Source organism: Dermacentor variabilis, chromosome 8 (genome assembly GCF_050947875.1).
Source record: "Dermacentor variabilis isolate Ectoservices chromosome 8, ASM5094787v1, whole genome shotgun sequence".
Classification (NCBI taxonomy): Eukaryota; Metazoa; Arthropoda; class Arachnida; order Ixodida; family Ixodidae; genus Dermacentor; species Dermacentor variabilis.
This window is the reverse complement of record NC_134575.1, coordinates 44515009-44531945: the sequence shown is the minus strand read 5'-3', so window position 1 is coordinate 44531945 and position 16937 is coordinate 44515009. Positions and strand designations below refer to the sequence as shown.

The window sequence follows — 16937 nt, the reverse complement described above, 5'->3', positions numbered from 1 at the left end:
CAAGAACTCAAATTAGCCTAGGCTTTAGGAGCGAACAGAATAAACTGGTACATAATAGGTCAATCAATGAGTTAGCGCTAAGAGGGAAAATAGAGGAATTCGGGATCAAGCTACGGAACAGATATTCGGCTTTAAATCAGAAAGACGACCGTAGCGTCGAAGCAATAAACGACGATTTTATGTGCATCATTAAGGAGTGTGCAATAGAAGTCGGTGGTAACTTTGTTATACAGGATACCGGTAAGCTATCGCAGGAGACGAAAGGTCTGATAAGAGACGCCAATGTATGAAAGCCTCGTAACCTAAAGTTAGAGTATAACTGGCAGAATTTACAAGTTAATCAACAAGCGTAAGACAGCTGAATAAGGAACTATAATATGGATAGAATTGAACATGCTCTCAGGAACGGACGAAGCCTAAAAGCAGTGAAGAAGAAACTAGGAATAGGCAGAAATCAGATGCATGCGTTCAGAGACAAAATCGGTAATATCATTGCTAATATGGATGAGATAGTTCAAGTGGCTGAGGAGTTCTGTAGAGATTTATACAGTACCAGTAGCAACCACGACGATAACGGAAGAGAGAATAGTCTAGAGGAATTAGACATACCACATGAAACGCCGGAAGAAGTACAGAAAGCCTTGGGTGCTATGCAAAGGGGAAACGCAGCTGGGGTAGATCAGGTAACAGCAGATTTATTGAAAGATGGTGGGCAGTTTGTTCTAGAAAAATGGCCACCCTGTATACGGAATGCCTCATGAGCTCGAGCGCACCGGAATCTTGGAAAAACGCCAACACATAATCATACTCCATGAGAAAGGGGACGCCCAAGACTTGAAAAATTACAGACCGATCAGCTTACCATCCGTTGCCTACAAAGTATTTATAAGGTAATTGCAAATAGAATCAGGAACACCTTACACTTCTGTCAACCAAAGGACCAAGCGGGGATTTCGTAAAGGCTACTCATGAATAGACCGTATTCACACTAGGCTGATGGTGGTGGTGGTGGGGATGATGATGATGATGATGATGATGATGATGATGATGATGATGATATTCTGCACATTTCTCTATCAGCTGATTGATAGTGTGAATACGGTCTATTCATGAGTAGCCTTTACGAAATCTTGCCTGGTCCTTTGGTTGACAGAAGTCAACCAAAGTGTTCCTGGTTGACCAAAGTGTTCAACCAAGGTGTTCCAGAAGTCTTCCTGATTCTATTTGCGATTGCTTCAGTAAATACTTTGTAGGCAACGGACAGTAAGCTGATCGGTCTATAATTTTTCAAGTCTATGGCGTCCCTTTTCTTATGGATCAGCATTATGTTAGCGTTCTTCCAAGATTCCGGTACGCTCGACGTCATGAGGCACTGCGTATACAGGGTGGCCAGTTTTTCTAGAACAATCTGCCCACCATCGTTCAACAAATCTGCTGTTACCCGATCCTCCCCAGCTGCCTTCCCCCTTTGCATAGCTCCAAAAGCTTTCTTTACTGCTTCCGACGTTACTTATGGGATTTCAAATTCATCTAGCTTACTGGTATCCTTTCTAACGGAGTTACAACCATCTTCTATCGCACACTCCTTAATGATGCCCATAAGATTGTCCTTCATTGTTTCAACACTAAGGTCCTCTTCCTGAATTAGACCCGAATACCTGTCCTGTAGCTTGATCCGGAATTTCTCTATTTTCAATCTTACCGCTAACTAATTGATCGGCTTGTTATGTACCCGTTTCTACCGTTCTCTCCTCAAGTCTAGGCTAATTCGAGTTCGTACCATCCCGTGGTCACTGCAGCGCACCTTCCCGAGCACGTCCACATTTTCTATGATGCCAGGGTTAGCGCAGAGTATAAAGTCTATTTCATTCCTACTCTCGTCATTCGGGCTCCCTCCACGTCCACTTTCACCTATCCCGCTTGCGGAAGAAGGTATTCATTATCCGCATATTATTCGGTTGTGCAAACTCTACTAATAACTCTCTGCTGCTATTCCTAGTGCCTATGCCATGTTCCCCCATTGCCTTGTCTCCAGCTTGCTTCTTGCCTACCTTGTCATTGATGTCGCCCATCAGTACAGTATATTTTGTTTTGACTTTAACGATCGCGATTCCACGTCTTCATAGAAGCTTTCGACTTTCTGGGCCTCATGACTGGATGTAGGGGCGTACACCTGCACGACCTTGAATTTGTACCTCTTATTAGGTTTCACAAGACCTGCCACCCCGTCGTTAATGCTATAGAATTCCTGTATGTTGCCATCTATATTCTTATTAATCAGGAATCAGACACCTAGTGTTCTTCTCTCTGCAAACCCCGGTAGCACAGGACGTGCCAGCTTTTTAGCACTGTATATGCTTCCCTTGTCCTCATAACTTCGCTGAGCCCTATTACATCCCATTTACTGCCCTCTTAATTCCTCCAATAGCGCTGCTAGATTCGCCTCACTAGATAACGTTCTAGCGTTAAACGTTGCCAGGTTCAGACGCCAATGGCGGCCTGTCCGGAATATAACCGACCCTTATATATAGATTTCGTTGACTACGAGAAAGCGTTTGATTTAGTCGAAACCTCAGTATTCATGAAGGCACTACGGAATCAGGGTGTAGACGAGCCGAATGTAAAATTACTGAAAGATATCTATCATGGCTCCACAGCCACCGTAGTTCTGCATAAGAAAAGCACCAAAATCCCAATAAAGTATGGCGTCAGGCAGGGAGATACCACCTCTCCAATGCTATTCACAGCGTGTTTACAGGATGTATTCAGGGACCTGGATTGGGAAGAATTGGGGATAAGAGTTAATGCAGAATACCTTAGTAACTTGCGATTCTCTGATGATGTTGCCTTGCTTAGTAACTAAGGGGACCAATTGCAATGCATGCTCACTCGCCTAGAGAGGCAAAGTAGAAGGGTGGGTCTAAAAATTAATCTGCAGAAAACTAAAGTAATGTTTAAAAGCCTCGGAAGAGAACAGCAGTTTACGATGGGTAGCGAGGCACTGGAAGTAGTAAGGGAATACATCTATGTAGGGCAGGTAGTGACCGCGGATCTGGATCATGAGACTGAAATAATCAGAAGAATAAGAATGTGCTGGGTTGCGTTTGGCAGGCGTTCTCAGATTATGAACAGCAGGTTGCCATTATCCCTCAAGAGAAAAGTGTATAACAGCTGTGTCTTACGAGTGCTCACCTACAGGGCAGAAACCTCAAAGCTTACGATAAAGGCTACACTCAAAGTGAGGATGACGCAACGAGCTATGGAGGGAAGAATGATGGGTGTATCGTTTAGGGATAAGAAAAGAGAAATTTTTTTTAATTATAGGGTTTTACGTGCCAAAACCACTTTCTGATTATGAGGCACGCCGTAGTGGAGGACTCCAAAAATTTCGACCACCTGGGGCTCTTTAACGTGCGCCTAAATCGAAGCACACGGGTGTTTTCGCATTTCGCCCCCATCGAAATGCGGCCACCGTGGCCGGGATTCCATCCCACGACGTCGTGCTCAGCAGCCCAACACCATAGCCACTGAGCAACCACGGCGGATAAGAAAAGAGTAGATTGGGTGAGGGAACAAACGCGAGTTAATGGCACCTCAGTTGCAATCAAGAAAAAAGAAATTGATATGGGCAGGAGACGTAATGAGGAGGGAAGATAACCGATTGTCATTGAGGGTGACGGACTGTATTCCAAGATAACGGAAGCGTAGTAGGGGTGACAGAAAGTGGCCGGATGAGATTCCGAAGTTTGCAGGGGCAACGTAGCCACAATTAGCACATGACCGGGGTACTTGAGAAGTATGGGAGAAGCCTTTGCCCTGCAGGGGGCATAACCAGGCTGATGATGATGCTGCTGCTGATGATGATGATGTCGTAACCATGCTGATCATGATGATTGGGCAATAGAGAGTTATAGTAGATCGCTACTTCCCGTCGGACTACGTGTAACCAGTTGGCGTATGACGTCATTATGTCCAAGCATGGTGCGAATGCTTGTGCACATGCGCAGTAGTGGGTTAAGAGCGTTCTAAGCCGGTTTGCAGAACCAAGAACCCAAATATCTTTGTACATTTTTTACTCTCCATGCAGTCACTTGTACGCGCAGTACGTCGCGTCGCATAGCTTTGTTAGCGCAAAGTTTAAGATTTCCTGATGTCAAGCGCGTACCTACCATGATAAGAAATTTGGTTTCCTGAAAAAATATCAGTTTAATAAAAACCTAGAAAAAGAGGCTTGCTGTCCTCTTCGCAACAGATTTTTGCTTGTGGTACTCACGTAAATGTGGCAGAGTTAACACACTAACAGTCTACCTAACCTTAACAGTTAACTTTAACATTGTCAGTTAATACGTTAAGAGGAAAATTCGATAAATCTGCTCCTGCTCCTCCATAGCGCCACGATATTTTCTTCAAAGCGAAAATTCTAATATCACAGTTCGTCTTTCCAGCGGCCTTTAGAATTCCTCTAAAATAAATGACCCACAAACAACCTAATGTTTGTACTTGGTGTTTCTTTGGCGCTACCTATGTGTTAGTTTTCATTTTTAAATAATCAATGTGCACCAAAGCACTTCTTATGAGTCGTGAATACGAACGCGTTTTCAACGGCGCTGCGTGGTCCGAGTTTTGCACTTTGAGTAATGTACCTTTCATGTGTGCGCTGCCCGATCCAGCAAGCAGCAAAAGCCTCCAATGCTAATGCAGCATGTCAACGACTCAGCGATGCCCAACGGGCGACGCGTGGCGGTGACATTTTCTCCCCTGACGCAACATCGCTCATGCTAACGACGCAGCAGGTGTTGCCTTTAGACGATGGGCTCCGTCAAGGCGGGCTTGCACTGAGAGCGAGAGCGAGTGCTACGTCGCGTTGTGGCGATGCTCTTTCCCCTGACGCAACACGGGGCGCGCTAACGACGCAGCAGGCGTTCCCTTTCGACCTATGCGCTCCTTAGAGGGACGCCTGCGCCGAGACCGAGGGTTACGTAGCATTGCGGCGATGCGCTCTCCCCACAGGCAACATCGGACGCACTACCGACCTACCAGGTGTCCCCTTTCGACCGGTGGGCTCCATCGAGATACGCTCACCGTGAGAGCGAAGGTTACGTGGCGTCGCGGCGATGCCACCCCACTCACGCAACATCGGACGCGCTAACGACGTAGCAGGTGTTTCCTTTTGACCGATGGGCTCGGTTGAGCCACGCTCGCGCCGAGAGCGAGGATTACGTGGCGTTGTGGCGATGTCCTCTCCCCTCAGGCAACACTGGGCGCGCTAACGATGCAGCAGGTGTTTCCTTTCGACCGATGGGCTCCGTCCAGGCAAGCTCGCGCCAAGAGCGAGAGCGAGGGTTCCGTGGCTTTGTAGCGATGCCCTCTCCACTCACGCAATAACGGGCGCCCTAACAACTCAGCAGGCGTTCCATTTCGACCGATGGGCTCGGTTGAGCCACGCTCGCACCGAGAGCGAGAGCGAGGATTGCGTGGCGTTGTGGCGATGCTCTCTTCCCTCACGCAACACCGGGCACCCTAACGACGCAGCAAGTGTTCCCTTTCGACCGCTGCGCGCCGTCGAGGCACGCTCGCACCGAGAGCGAGTGGGAGAGTTACGTGGCGTCGCGGTGATGCCCTCTCCCCTGACGAAACAGCGGGCGCCATAATTGACGCAGCAGGTGTTCCCTTTCGGACGTTGGGCTCCGTCGAGGCACGCTCGCCCAGAGAGCGAGAGTTAGGGTTACATGGCGTCGTGGCGATGCCCGCTCCCCTCTTGTAACATTGGACGCGCTGACGCAGCAGGTGTTCCCTTTCGACCGTTGGCTTCCGTCGAGGCACGCTCGCGCTGAGAGCGAGTGTGAGGGTCACGTGGCGTTGTGGCGATGCCCTCTCCCCTCACGCAGCATCCGGTGTGCTCATGCGGCCGCCGTAGTGCTCTACAGCCCGCTCTTCTCCGCCAAGGCGCAATAGTAACGTGGTGCCACAGCCAAAGGGAGCTCCGTAGAAGCGCGCACATGACGTGGTGTTGCAGCCAATGGAAATGCGAGTTTAGGTACCGTTTCGCTGGTACAGACAACACACGCTGGCTTTTTCGCCCTACTCATTCCTTATCAGAATGTCCGATACACCGATCTGTGACTGGTGCAACTGTGAAGACACAATAGAGCACATGTTGTGCTTTTGTATTCTCTATGACAAGGAAGGCGACGTTCTTCGGAGGGGGTTAAACCGATTAGATACGACCATTTTCAGAGACTAACATTCTCGGAGCATGGCCCCACGCGTCGCAGGCTTACATAGCGACATGGCCACTGCTACGTTTCATGAAAGCCACTGGCCTCAGTGACCGATTATAGGCGTGAAGGTATGGACATCCGCTCGTTTTCACGACGATAGTACTTTCTTCCCGCCCTTTCCTATTTCTTCCCACAAACCTCTTCCGCTGTGTGGGGTAGCAAACCGGACGCCTGTGTGGTTGACTTCGCATCTCCCCTGCCCTAATTTTTCTCCTCCTGCCTGTTAAAAGATTTGATGCGTCCAGAGTGCAATGCAGTAACAATATCTGCTGCTAATTTTATAACAACGCTGCGGCTTAGTTCGGAGCGCGCGTGCCAGGTGTAGCCCAATGTAGGGCCTGCAGCCGTAGTTCGCATGCTGTACTGGCGAACTGCAGCTAGAGCAATCACGTCGTTTGGTCGCGTCGGCTGGCTCTTCGCTCACGTGACCCACTGCGGCGCGATTTCTGCCCCAGAAATTCGCTATAGCCACTGCCACTAGCTTTTTTTTGGCCAGTCACGTATCGTCAGTGGCACAATAAAAGTTACATGGCACGATAAATTATAGGGGGAGCTCTCGTCGCGCTTGCAGCTCGGTAGCAAAAGAAACTTAGAATGTATGAATTGTACGGCCAAACTTGGTCATCATTGTGTATCTCGTTACATTAAGCCAAAACCGCACTTACGCCCCTAGCATCGGCATCAGGTGGCGTCTGACCGTCGAAAACGCGACTATTAGTCTTTTTGCTGCAAGATGCAAAGAGACACATTTCTAGTGACCGCACCTGCCGTTGCTGACACCTATACAACGGCCCGCGAGGGCGCCCAGAAATTTACTGGGGTCCTCCTTTGTTCACATGTGGGTGTGGAGGCGTTTTCGAAGTGAACGTACAACTTGGCCCCGTTTCGCCCAAGCACTCGGGCGCGCGCCGATATCTGGCATGTACAGATTTGGGCGCCACAGTGCCGCTCTCATCGCGAGACGCGCTTGGGAGGCGCGTACTGATTACAGGAGAGGAGAGAGTGAAAACCTTCAATTGATAAAGTGCTTGGTTTGGCAAGGGCTTTTTGTGCCGCAGTAATCTTGTCACACATTTTTGAAGAGTAGACCCGCATACCTTAGTCCTGCACTGGGTATAAGTGCACAGTTTGTGTGTGCGCTCGGTGCTGCTCGGCCCCATGGTCCGGGGAATTCCTGGGAGGGGAGGGGGTAGAGCAGTCAGTACGACCCTGCCCCCCCCGCCCCCACAATCCCTTGAGGATGTCCATGGCCCTCGCTAGCCTTTTCTTTCAAGCGCAAATGACAAAATAGTTACGCCAAAGGTAGCCAGTCAAAAAGGATGTTTTGAAATGTAGGAGCGAAACCTTCCACTGTCGTTGTAGCCATAAATGTTAAGTAATGAAAAAAAAGTCAGATGTCATCCCCCTGCCTGTAGCAAGATGCTGAAAAGAAAACGCTAGTTTCTCGGAACGAAAATGTTATCCTGGTACTGAGATCAAACCCGGGAACAACGCCCTGTTGGGATGGCCGCTCTACCTATCCGAGCTAACCATGAGGCTAGCACGTCGCATTGCGAGGATGAAACAGTCGACAACTCGCAACACAGGCACACAGAAAACTGCAAATGAACTTAGCGGAAGCAAGCCTGGTGTAGCGAGCTTCGCAAATAGAAATAATTTCCTTTCATGGATTGCCTTTCAATTCGGCTTTCTTTTTTTTTCCTTCGTGAGCCTTTCTTTATGTTTTCAGGTAACTGCTGACAACGTACATGTGGTTTCGTCTTGCGAGAATGCTTCGCGTTCTTTTGAAGAAAAAAAAAAAACACTTGATCCCGCCTAAGCAGGCATATCCTGGGTTCTGTTTAAGGCACTTTCCGAATCCACCATATTGTCAAGCCCGTCGTCCTGTCAGCTTTTAGGATCACGGGTCTACTGCGACCTGTCTAACAAGATCAAAATGCCAACATGGCGTAATTCGCCAGCGCCCCCAAATGAGTAGTATTCAAATTAATGACCCAGGTCGTGCTCCATGTAAATAACAGAGGCCGATCACGAGGGACACAGTCTTTTGCATGTATGTGCCGGAAGCAATTCCAGGAGGCAGGCATGCTTTATAGCCGCCGATTTCATTAACTTGACCAATATCAGCACCGCTGTATGTTTAGCCCATGCGATTTTGAGTGCGAAAACATGGGTCTTCTATATCCGCAGGAACTCAAGCGACGCAGGGAGCAGCGTCTGGGAGGCATTGCAGGCCAGCACCACAGAGGCGAACGAAACCGCCCCTGTCGGGGACCGAAGACCTGACGTGCGTCTGGCATCACCGGTGGCGCCGTTGCCACGAATCGGTGAGCGACAGAAGACGCGCGCCTCCCCTCGCCCGTCTGTCGTTCGGAGCTGGATCGACTCGGCGATCAGTTATAAGCGTCAGTTTCCCAAGTGGCCTCTGGAGGACTCCCTGCTTCACCGGCACCTGTCATACACCACGCTGGTGCAGTACGACTACTGGTGGAACTCCGTCTTCCTCCAGATGGGAGCGCTTGCCGAACCGCTCTTCTACCTGGACGGCCCTCCATCGGCCAACTATGGAGGTCTCGGCGTCGTAGTCGCCAGACACCTCTTCAAGGCGTTCGACTACATGGTGAGTCGAGGAATGCGCCTGAGTTTCGATCCAGTGTTTTCATAACCTGACTTCCATGTATCCCACTGCTGTCCCAAACGCTTCCGTCGACAGGCCCGTATTTTTTTAGATTTCCAATCTTGGGCGCCCGGTATTGCGCTGAGCGTCGACCTCAGCGTCGGCATGACTGACAGAACGAAGTAGCCAGCCGAAGGATGAAGAAAGAGCGAACGCGGAGCGCAAGCGAGAATGAAAGGCGGCAATAGCGAAGAGAGTGCGAGGAGGAAAGCGGAGGAGCAAAGTATGGCGACAGGGTGAGGAGGAAAGGGGAGTGCCGCACGAGATGTGCTGCAGCGCAGCAACTCGCTACTAGATGGTGCCGTATGTTGCGTGCACCGTCACCCAGTCGCAGACTTTGCCATTATTAAGGTGTGCGGCCAGCGCATCCACCGATACCGTATATGGAAACAAAGCGCTGGCGTGGGCTTCGGACCAACTGGGCATGCGCTACTCCGCCTGCGCCGCCGCCGCTAGAGAATGCGCTCCGCGTGAGCCATTTGTTCTCAAGTTCACGTTTTCTATTAGCGCAATGAGTGACGCAACCGGTGGACGTGCTTTGTCCGCCGCTGCCGCTAAATGAGCTGTCCGAGCGGAGCGTCAGCGCCACCGGCGCCAGAATTCAGAGATGCGCACCGCCAAAGCGGAATATAAGCGCTGTTGCCGAGATTATCCGAGAGTGAGCTGCGTATATCGCAACACTAAAACAGCCGAACTGCTGCGCCAAAATTTTGCGTTAAGGGGAGTATACAGCGTCGTTATCCTTGAATATATTTTTTATTTCGATACTACCCCTAGGGACCCTTATACCCCTATCTACACGTATCCAGTAGATGCTTTTAACGGTAAATTCAGCAAAACCGAGTGTTTATATATGTGGCGATCATCACGCAGGCGCTAGGTTGGTTTGCCACTGACATAATGTATAAAGAATCCATCTGACACGAACCCCCCGTTCTATTTAGTTGAACTCCCAAAGCCCTCACCTGTGCATGGCTCAGTAGACTTCTCGCCTGAGCAGTATGTGTGAAGTTACTTCTAGAGGAAAACGTTCTTCCTGTCGACACGATCAACTGACGCTCAAGACATTCAGGGCTGACACCATGGGAGGTGCTTGGTGAGCCTGTGCGCTCTAAAAGATTATGGAAAGGACACTGCCGAGGAACCATAAAAGCCAGTGGTGTTCTCACATTATCCAGGTCTTAGTGCTGTAAACGTCTTTGTGGTGTCTTTTATTATAAGGGTGCTGAAGAAACATCTAAAGAAGGTGTGTGAGGTATCAAATTGCGAGACAAGAACCCGGATTTATGAAGCACCAGTAGTAAAAAATAATAACCCCTTGAAATACGTCGGTGGTGTGAATGTATTATTTGAATGTGAAATCTGCGTGCACCTCCCTCTTGCTCTGACGAATATTCCTCTGATAAGACAAAGAAAATGTTGTGGTTCCTTCAAATTTTAACGGTTGGTTCTTTAGTACCCAAAGCAAAGGAGAAATGTAATCTGGATGCTTTTGTGGCATAGCATGAAAGCACTTCGGAGTTCCTAGGCTTTGAGCAATAGGCAGTCGGTGGCTGTGTTTAAGATTGACGGTGGCGAGTTGTCTTAAAAAGGGAACGGTCATGGAACCTCGTTCTTGAGGATACAAAACAGCATCCATTTTCCAGAGTAATATGCGGAGAAGGGAAATACATACTACCGAGACACATTGACAGGTTGGTCTTGAAGCTCTTCACATTTGAAGGGTGACTTACCTACATGGACGATATTATTAGGCAATCGTACGTTCACAGAGGATCCAGCATATCGAATTTCAAGAGGAATGCACGGAAACATACCGTGGCCCGAAGATCCACTTCCTCACCTTGTTACACGTTTGGTGGCAGCAAACTCGCTAACCTAACGGAAACGATTGCAGAAACAAAAACGCAAAATCAAATACTAGCGAAGACTTCTGAATTTACTTTTATTTTGTTAACTTCACAACAATGGCATTCACAAAAATATTAGCAGTAAGTTCAAGCAGATGTTTTGTTAGTGATACCTGCACAGTCGCTCGCTCTCCTCTTGTGCAAGGGATCAATTGCACTCTTGCCCCTGAGAAAGCTATTTCCTTTGTTTAAGAGAGTTATGTTTTATTGGTGTACATATATGTTTGAAGGACGCGAATTTGCCTTCTCAAGCGCTTAGATATTATACAAGCGGTGCACAATGACACTGAACAATATTGTTGACTTGTAAGTTAAAAGTTGACCTATGCTTCTTGTGCCGCCTTTGAATTCTTCGAAAAGGTTATTCTGAGAGTGTCTCATTACGTGAACAGCAGATCGTCAGTCGCACGTTTTAAATAATGGTGTATTAGTCCAAAACGAAACAAAAATATATCAACAGCCGCTGAGGCACACATTGCAAGAGAACTTCGCTTTTTGCGGTTGTCTAACTACAATAATTTCCTCTCTACCCAATTACGAATAAAATGCGCATTCTGGTACGCGCAGAGGGCAGGCTACGTGCTGATGATTTTCAATGTTCTCAAGCCACTCATAAAGACAGTCAAATGGCAATAAAGCAGCTAATCAAAATGTACATCCTAAAACGCCACAGCACTGAGCTTGCAGAGACAACATCCTCTGGCTTACGTTCTTTGGGAATCTCCTCTATCTGTAGCGTCCGGAGCATTCCTGCTAGCTAAGCACAGTCCCCTCTGTTCCGCGACACCGAAGAGCTGCAGTTTTGCACTGATCTCCGTTACTGAAAAGAGAGGTATGGAGTGCAACAGAGGCGTGAAGGTTTGGGGGGGGGGAGGATAAGCACTACTCTGACAATAACGAGAGCGAGGAACAAAGTCGACGTTGGCTAAATGCCGTAATTTAGAAAACGTTGTAGCCAAGTGCGCATAGTTACCGCGCAAGATCACTCCTGCCGTGTCGCTCCTGCCAGCATTTATTAGAAATGCTGCTTTGGACTATGCTACAGATGTGCGCCCTTGATGAAGATGTTCAAATGCAGAATCCGCCATTCACAGCAACACGTATTGGTGTGCTCAATTCCCCTTACCCGTATTGTACAGATAGCATTGCTTGTGAACAATATTTCGCAAGAACATTAACACGAGGAAGATTTTAATATTAGACTAGTATGTTTAATATGTTTATATCAATGTACCTATTTTTGACTTCTCCGTCAGAAAGACAACATGCCGTCTCTCATTTCTGCATCGTGTTGCATTGAAAGTGTCGCTTCTTCCTTGCTGAAATTTATCAGTTTCAACATGATAAGTTGTCATAACCACATTAATTTTTGCATATATAAGAAAGTTTTCAGTTGGTCCATCACCGGTTATGCCTGTTAAGAATGCAGGTACACATATAGCTACTGATGCTGTTCATGCGTGGATGCCATCATGGCTACACATATTTCCGTTACTGTGTGGAATAGCCAAGCATCAGTATCGATATTTGGATACATAATCCTGTGTGGCTGCTGGGGTCTGTGTATATCTTAAGTTGTATAGTGGTAGGGGCTGGAACTACGTGGCAGGCTTACTAGGTGATGCGTAATGAAGCTGTAATTATCAGTTAGTTGTCACAATTGTTTTGCATGGATGTTTTAATTGCGTTTGTCGCCTGCCTATTTCATATTCATCCCCTATACCTTGTTGGCACATGCGAAGAAGAGAGCACATGCCAGCAAATGGCAGCTTTGAGGGTCTGGCGGATTGCGCAGAAATTGCGATCTGCAAGACGAAATGAATGCAATGGGGCTCTGTGAGTCTTTTTTATTATTGCTTAGTTGACTTCACGTACTGACTTACATATCCTGCATTATATTTTCAGCTCCTCTGAGGGCCAAACACAGGCTGTCCGCGTTCTTCAAATACAGTAGAACTGAAAACTGGCCGGCTTGTGTTTTTTTTTCTTAAGACTATCCTGAGTATCAATTATTACTGCATGAAAAAAAAATTGTTGTGTTAGACAGAAATGTAAAAAGCTCATCAATAAAAGTTGAGCTCCTGATAGCCATACAAGAACCATAAAGGTGGTTTTATTCGTTATCCTGGCTAACATATTTCTTTTCTAATGAACTCATGACCGCATGAGTTCCGCTTTAAATAGGCTACCTAACAGATGGCTACAACATTGCGGAATGCTGTGTAAAACAGAAATAAAGGAGTCACACACATGAGCAGCTGTAGGAATCGGTGGAGTTGCGATCCGTTTCCTTCCGTCTATTTTTGTTGCATTACTTCATCACGTTCACATTATTCTTCAAAGCTGCTGTAGAATGCAGCAGCCGTACAAATTCATTACGGTGTCATTACAGTTACGACACCTCACAGGTGATATCGCTCATGCCTCAGTTACGGTTCCGACTCTGAACTTGCATGTTTCATTTATATAATCGTTTACCCGTGACACGGCACTGGCAACGTCGGTGCATAACTAGGACTTTAGAAGTTTTCGTTCCTGGTGCGGCATTGGCAATGTTGGGAGGTACTGCGGCTACAATGGTAGTTTCCTGTGGTACGGCATTTGTAACGTAGGTAAATGAGTACAGATTCAGAGGTGTTTGCTTGTGGGATGGCATTGGTAATGTCAAGGAGCAGTACGATTTCAAAAGCAGTTTCTTGAGTTACGGCATTGGTAAAGTTGGCTAGTAACTACGGTACTATGCATCATCGTGGAAACTTCCTGGCATCAAGAGTTTTGAAAGGTGACTGTTTGGGCATGTTGATAGGACATGAATGCAGCTTCTTGCGCACAAGACGAGAACGAATAAGAGGCTTACGCGTCACAGATTCTGCTATATAAAACAAAACAAAACAATAAGTATGCGCTCTTGTGTCTCAGCCTCTTCTTCTTCCTCGTCTTGTGCGCATAAAGCTGAATTCAAGGTTTGCAGGTTCTTATACCGTAATATGATGGTACTTTTTTTTTACAATGTAGTATCATGTCGAACGTTTTAGGTTCTTATGCCCTAGCATTTGTTTTGTAAGCCACAATTTGCATTTGGTCGTCAACCTTGAGCGAATTCGTGTCAGCTTTGGTGCATAATCACTGGCTAAGTCAATAGAAGGCGAAGGAATCGTTAAATACATTGCCATATGAAATTAGGCTGTCGGTGTACTTTAGGTATACCTGATGTGTGCTGAAGTTGTACGCAGCATATCTTTATTTTCTATGCAAAACAGTGCTATGCTTACACGCACTACTTTGACCGTCGCGATATATATATATATATATATAGATATATCGATAAATAAATGCGGCGACGTGAAGTGCCGAGGGAAGTTTTACCTAGGGGAAGAGACAGATACCTTTCAAAATTAGCGCTGTATTTTCTTGAAATATATCTAAGCCTGTAACACGCAGAATTTCGTAAGCGCGGTTTACAGTGTCTCGTATATCTCAAGTAGCGCTCGTAATTGTTCGAAATAAAATAACAAATAACTTCAACTCTTTTTGGATTCCGCCCAAGCCGTATATTCGGACGTAGGTGAGAGGTTCAAGAAGCACGGCACATATGCCATATCAGAGGCTACCGGAGCGTGCGTACATTTGCATTATTTCAAGAGAAAGCCAGGAGTCGGCGGAACCAAGTTTACGAACGCGAGGAGAGTATGCGAGGATCGCGTTGTTTCGCGCCAGCCTGACGAGGTAGGAATCCTTGTCTTGGTCGGTGCGCGCGGTACGGTTTTTAGGGAAGCGAATCCGGTCAAAACGCTGTGAAAGAACAACAAAAGAAAACCTAACTGGCGTTCTGCTTCTTTCTCGTGTCTGTGTTCACTAGCATGGCACGCGGCTCGACGCCAAGCGCAACCTGCGCCAATGGCTGTCCCACTCCAGTCGCAAGTCGTACGAGCAGAAGCTCGCCTGCGTGAACGACAATAGCTGGACGATGGCGCACGTTGCAGCGATCGAGATGGCGCACGCCGCCGTTTTCGGAGCGGGAAGCGAGAGAAGCGAGGAGGCCAACAAGCCGAGGAGAAACTGGCTTCCGGGTCAGCGAAAAGACGTCTCACCGGAGATGGCCTTCTTCTTGGTCTACTGCCGCACCACATGCCAGTCCAGGTACCGCCACCGACCTAATCAAACGAACTGGGAAAGACCCCGCTGCGGCGAAATCCTGAAGCATGTGGCGGGCTTCGGCCGCGCATTCAAGTGCCCGGCCGACTCTCCGATGGTGTCGTCGGTGCCGAAGTGCTCGTTTTTTGGCACGTGAAGAAGACCGTGCCTTGTGTTGGAGAGCCTCGGTTGGCTGTGGTGTCGGGAAGTTGCGATAGATTTGCAAATGAATGTTTACATTTTCATCATGCGCGTTTCCTAAGCTTTGAACTTTACTATCGAAGTCGATTACCTCTTTGTGCCTTTCATTTGCGATGTTCTTTTCCTCTCTTTTTCTTGAGAAATCCTAGGGTGCGCTCTGCTTTGCGCATTTCGCCTGTCATACGTGTAAATCTTACTATGAATTTTTATTGCTTGAGTCTTCTTTTAAATCGTAGGAAGGCTAATCATGAGTGTGTGATTCCGGATGGAACCTTTCAAATGGACGTTGTCGATTATCCTCTGGGTGAAACGTGTTTTTTCACCGAAATTGTTTGCGTGATATGCTCAACCCACTTGCGTCCTCGTCTTGTGCAGTGAGCAACACGGTACGTGTGGTCATGTGTTGGGGAGTTCTGAACTAGCCACTTGGAGCAAGGCGTACCTACAGCTAGTGCTTGGTTAAATCCGGTTCATGCATGACACAATGAGGCGGCCATAGATAGTATACTTTACTACTGGAGTTCGCAGATGTCTTCGCTGACCAGACTATCTTACGAGTACCGCTTTACTACGATAAATTGACTCAATGAATAGCTATGCTACTGCAAGCAGCCAAAACTACGTGGTTCCTGCGTTGCTCTGTGTCTCAAGAGTTTTTTGCATTTCTTGATGTAGCTCACGCATTCTGGAATTTGCCAGCACAATTGTGAACGAAAATGAGCAGAATTTTGGTTTGCCTACCCATTTTATTCGGTGTTTGCACAAACTGTAGAATGACTGACTTTTTGCGAAAGCGCCTATTATTTTCGTGGATATGCTAGGACGCTTATAATTTGCTCAAGTGCTATAAAAAAGTATGTAATTAGTACGGGTAGCTCTCAATATAACTCGCTAGACGGTGCTGGGCGATATCGCAAAGTGTAGGAAATATGTCATCTTGTTAATTAAACTTCTGAAACATCGGTATATGACTTTACGAACATTGAAAGTTCATATCGTCTTACGAATTTTCGTAACCCCAAAACATGACGTTGGTAATAATATATTTAGCAAGGTTTTAGTTTCTCGTTGTGGCCGTTGTAAAGCTTGCTCGCACGGAAGTCAGCAAGTAGACAAAGGCAACAACCATGTCACAGAAGCAGGGAAACGATGACTTCATATGTCCTTGTCTTGGCTAAAAATTAAGTCCACCGACTGGCGGCACTGTCCATAATTGGTGTCAACTGTACTTCCTCACGTGTGGCGAAGTGTTTTGTATTATTGTCTCGAAGATACAGTTCTATAGTGTTTTATCAGAAACCAAACCACTGGAACAAACGAAAATTTGGCCGCCAGGGGAGTCTCCAAGCTGTTCAGATATAATCTTACACCGTCTTTAGGTTTACCAGCTGTGATTTGGGGGGAAGTAAACATTTTGAGTAGCAACTACACAAGATGAGGGTAAAACCGACGTCTGTTCTCGTGCTATTCAATCTAATCAGCCCAACATCATTTACTATTGGTTATCGTGCGTAGGATACCGATCTCTGTTCTCTGTAACGGCCATTGCAAAGTCGCAAGGCCGGTGTCGATGGACTTGCTATGAATTTTTATGTCTTCTCTAGTTGGCGGAGGAACTTTGCTGTTCAAATAAAGAAATTGCTATACAGCACGACATTACACCTTAACGACATCACATACTTTCTTCCAGGTCAACCGATCATTTCCTTAAATCTACCTGCCATGGTTGCTCAG

General features: G+C 47.2%; 1 protein-coding gene across 1 annotated transcript in view; it reads left to right on the top strand.

Moving 5' to 3' along the window:
• The window catches only part of LOC142590164 (membrane metallo-endopeptidase-like 1), a 42539-nt gene extending 26095 nt beyond the window's left edge, over window positions 1-16444 (top strand). Inside the window, exons 8-9 of the mRNA XM_075702057.1 lie at window positions 8472-8901; window positions 14728-16444. Coding sequence (XP_075558172.1) covers window positions 8472-8901; window positions 14728-15159 — 862 coding nt within the window. The 3' untranslated portion in view covers window positions 15160-16444. The remainder of the gene's footprint in view (window positions 1-8471; window positions 8902-14727) is intronic.
• Window positions 16445-16937: the final 493 nt, after the last annotated feature.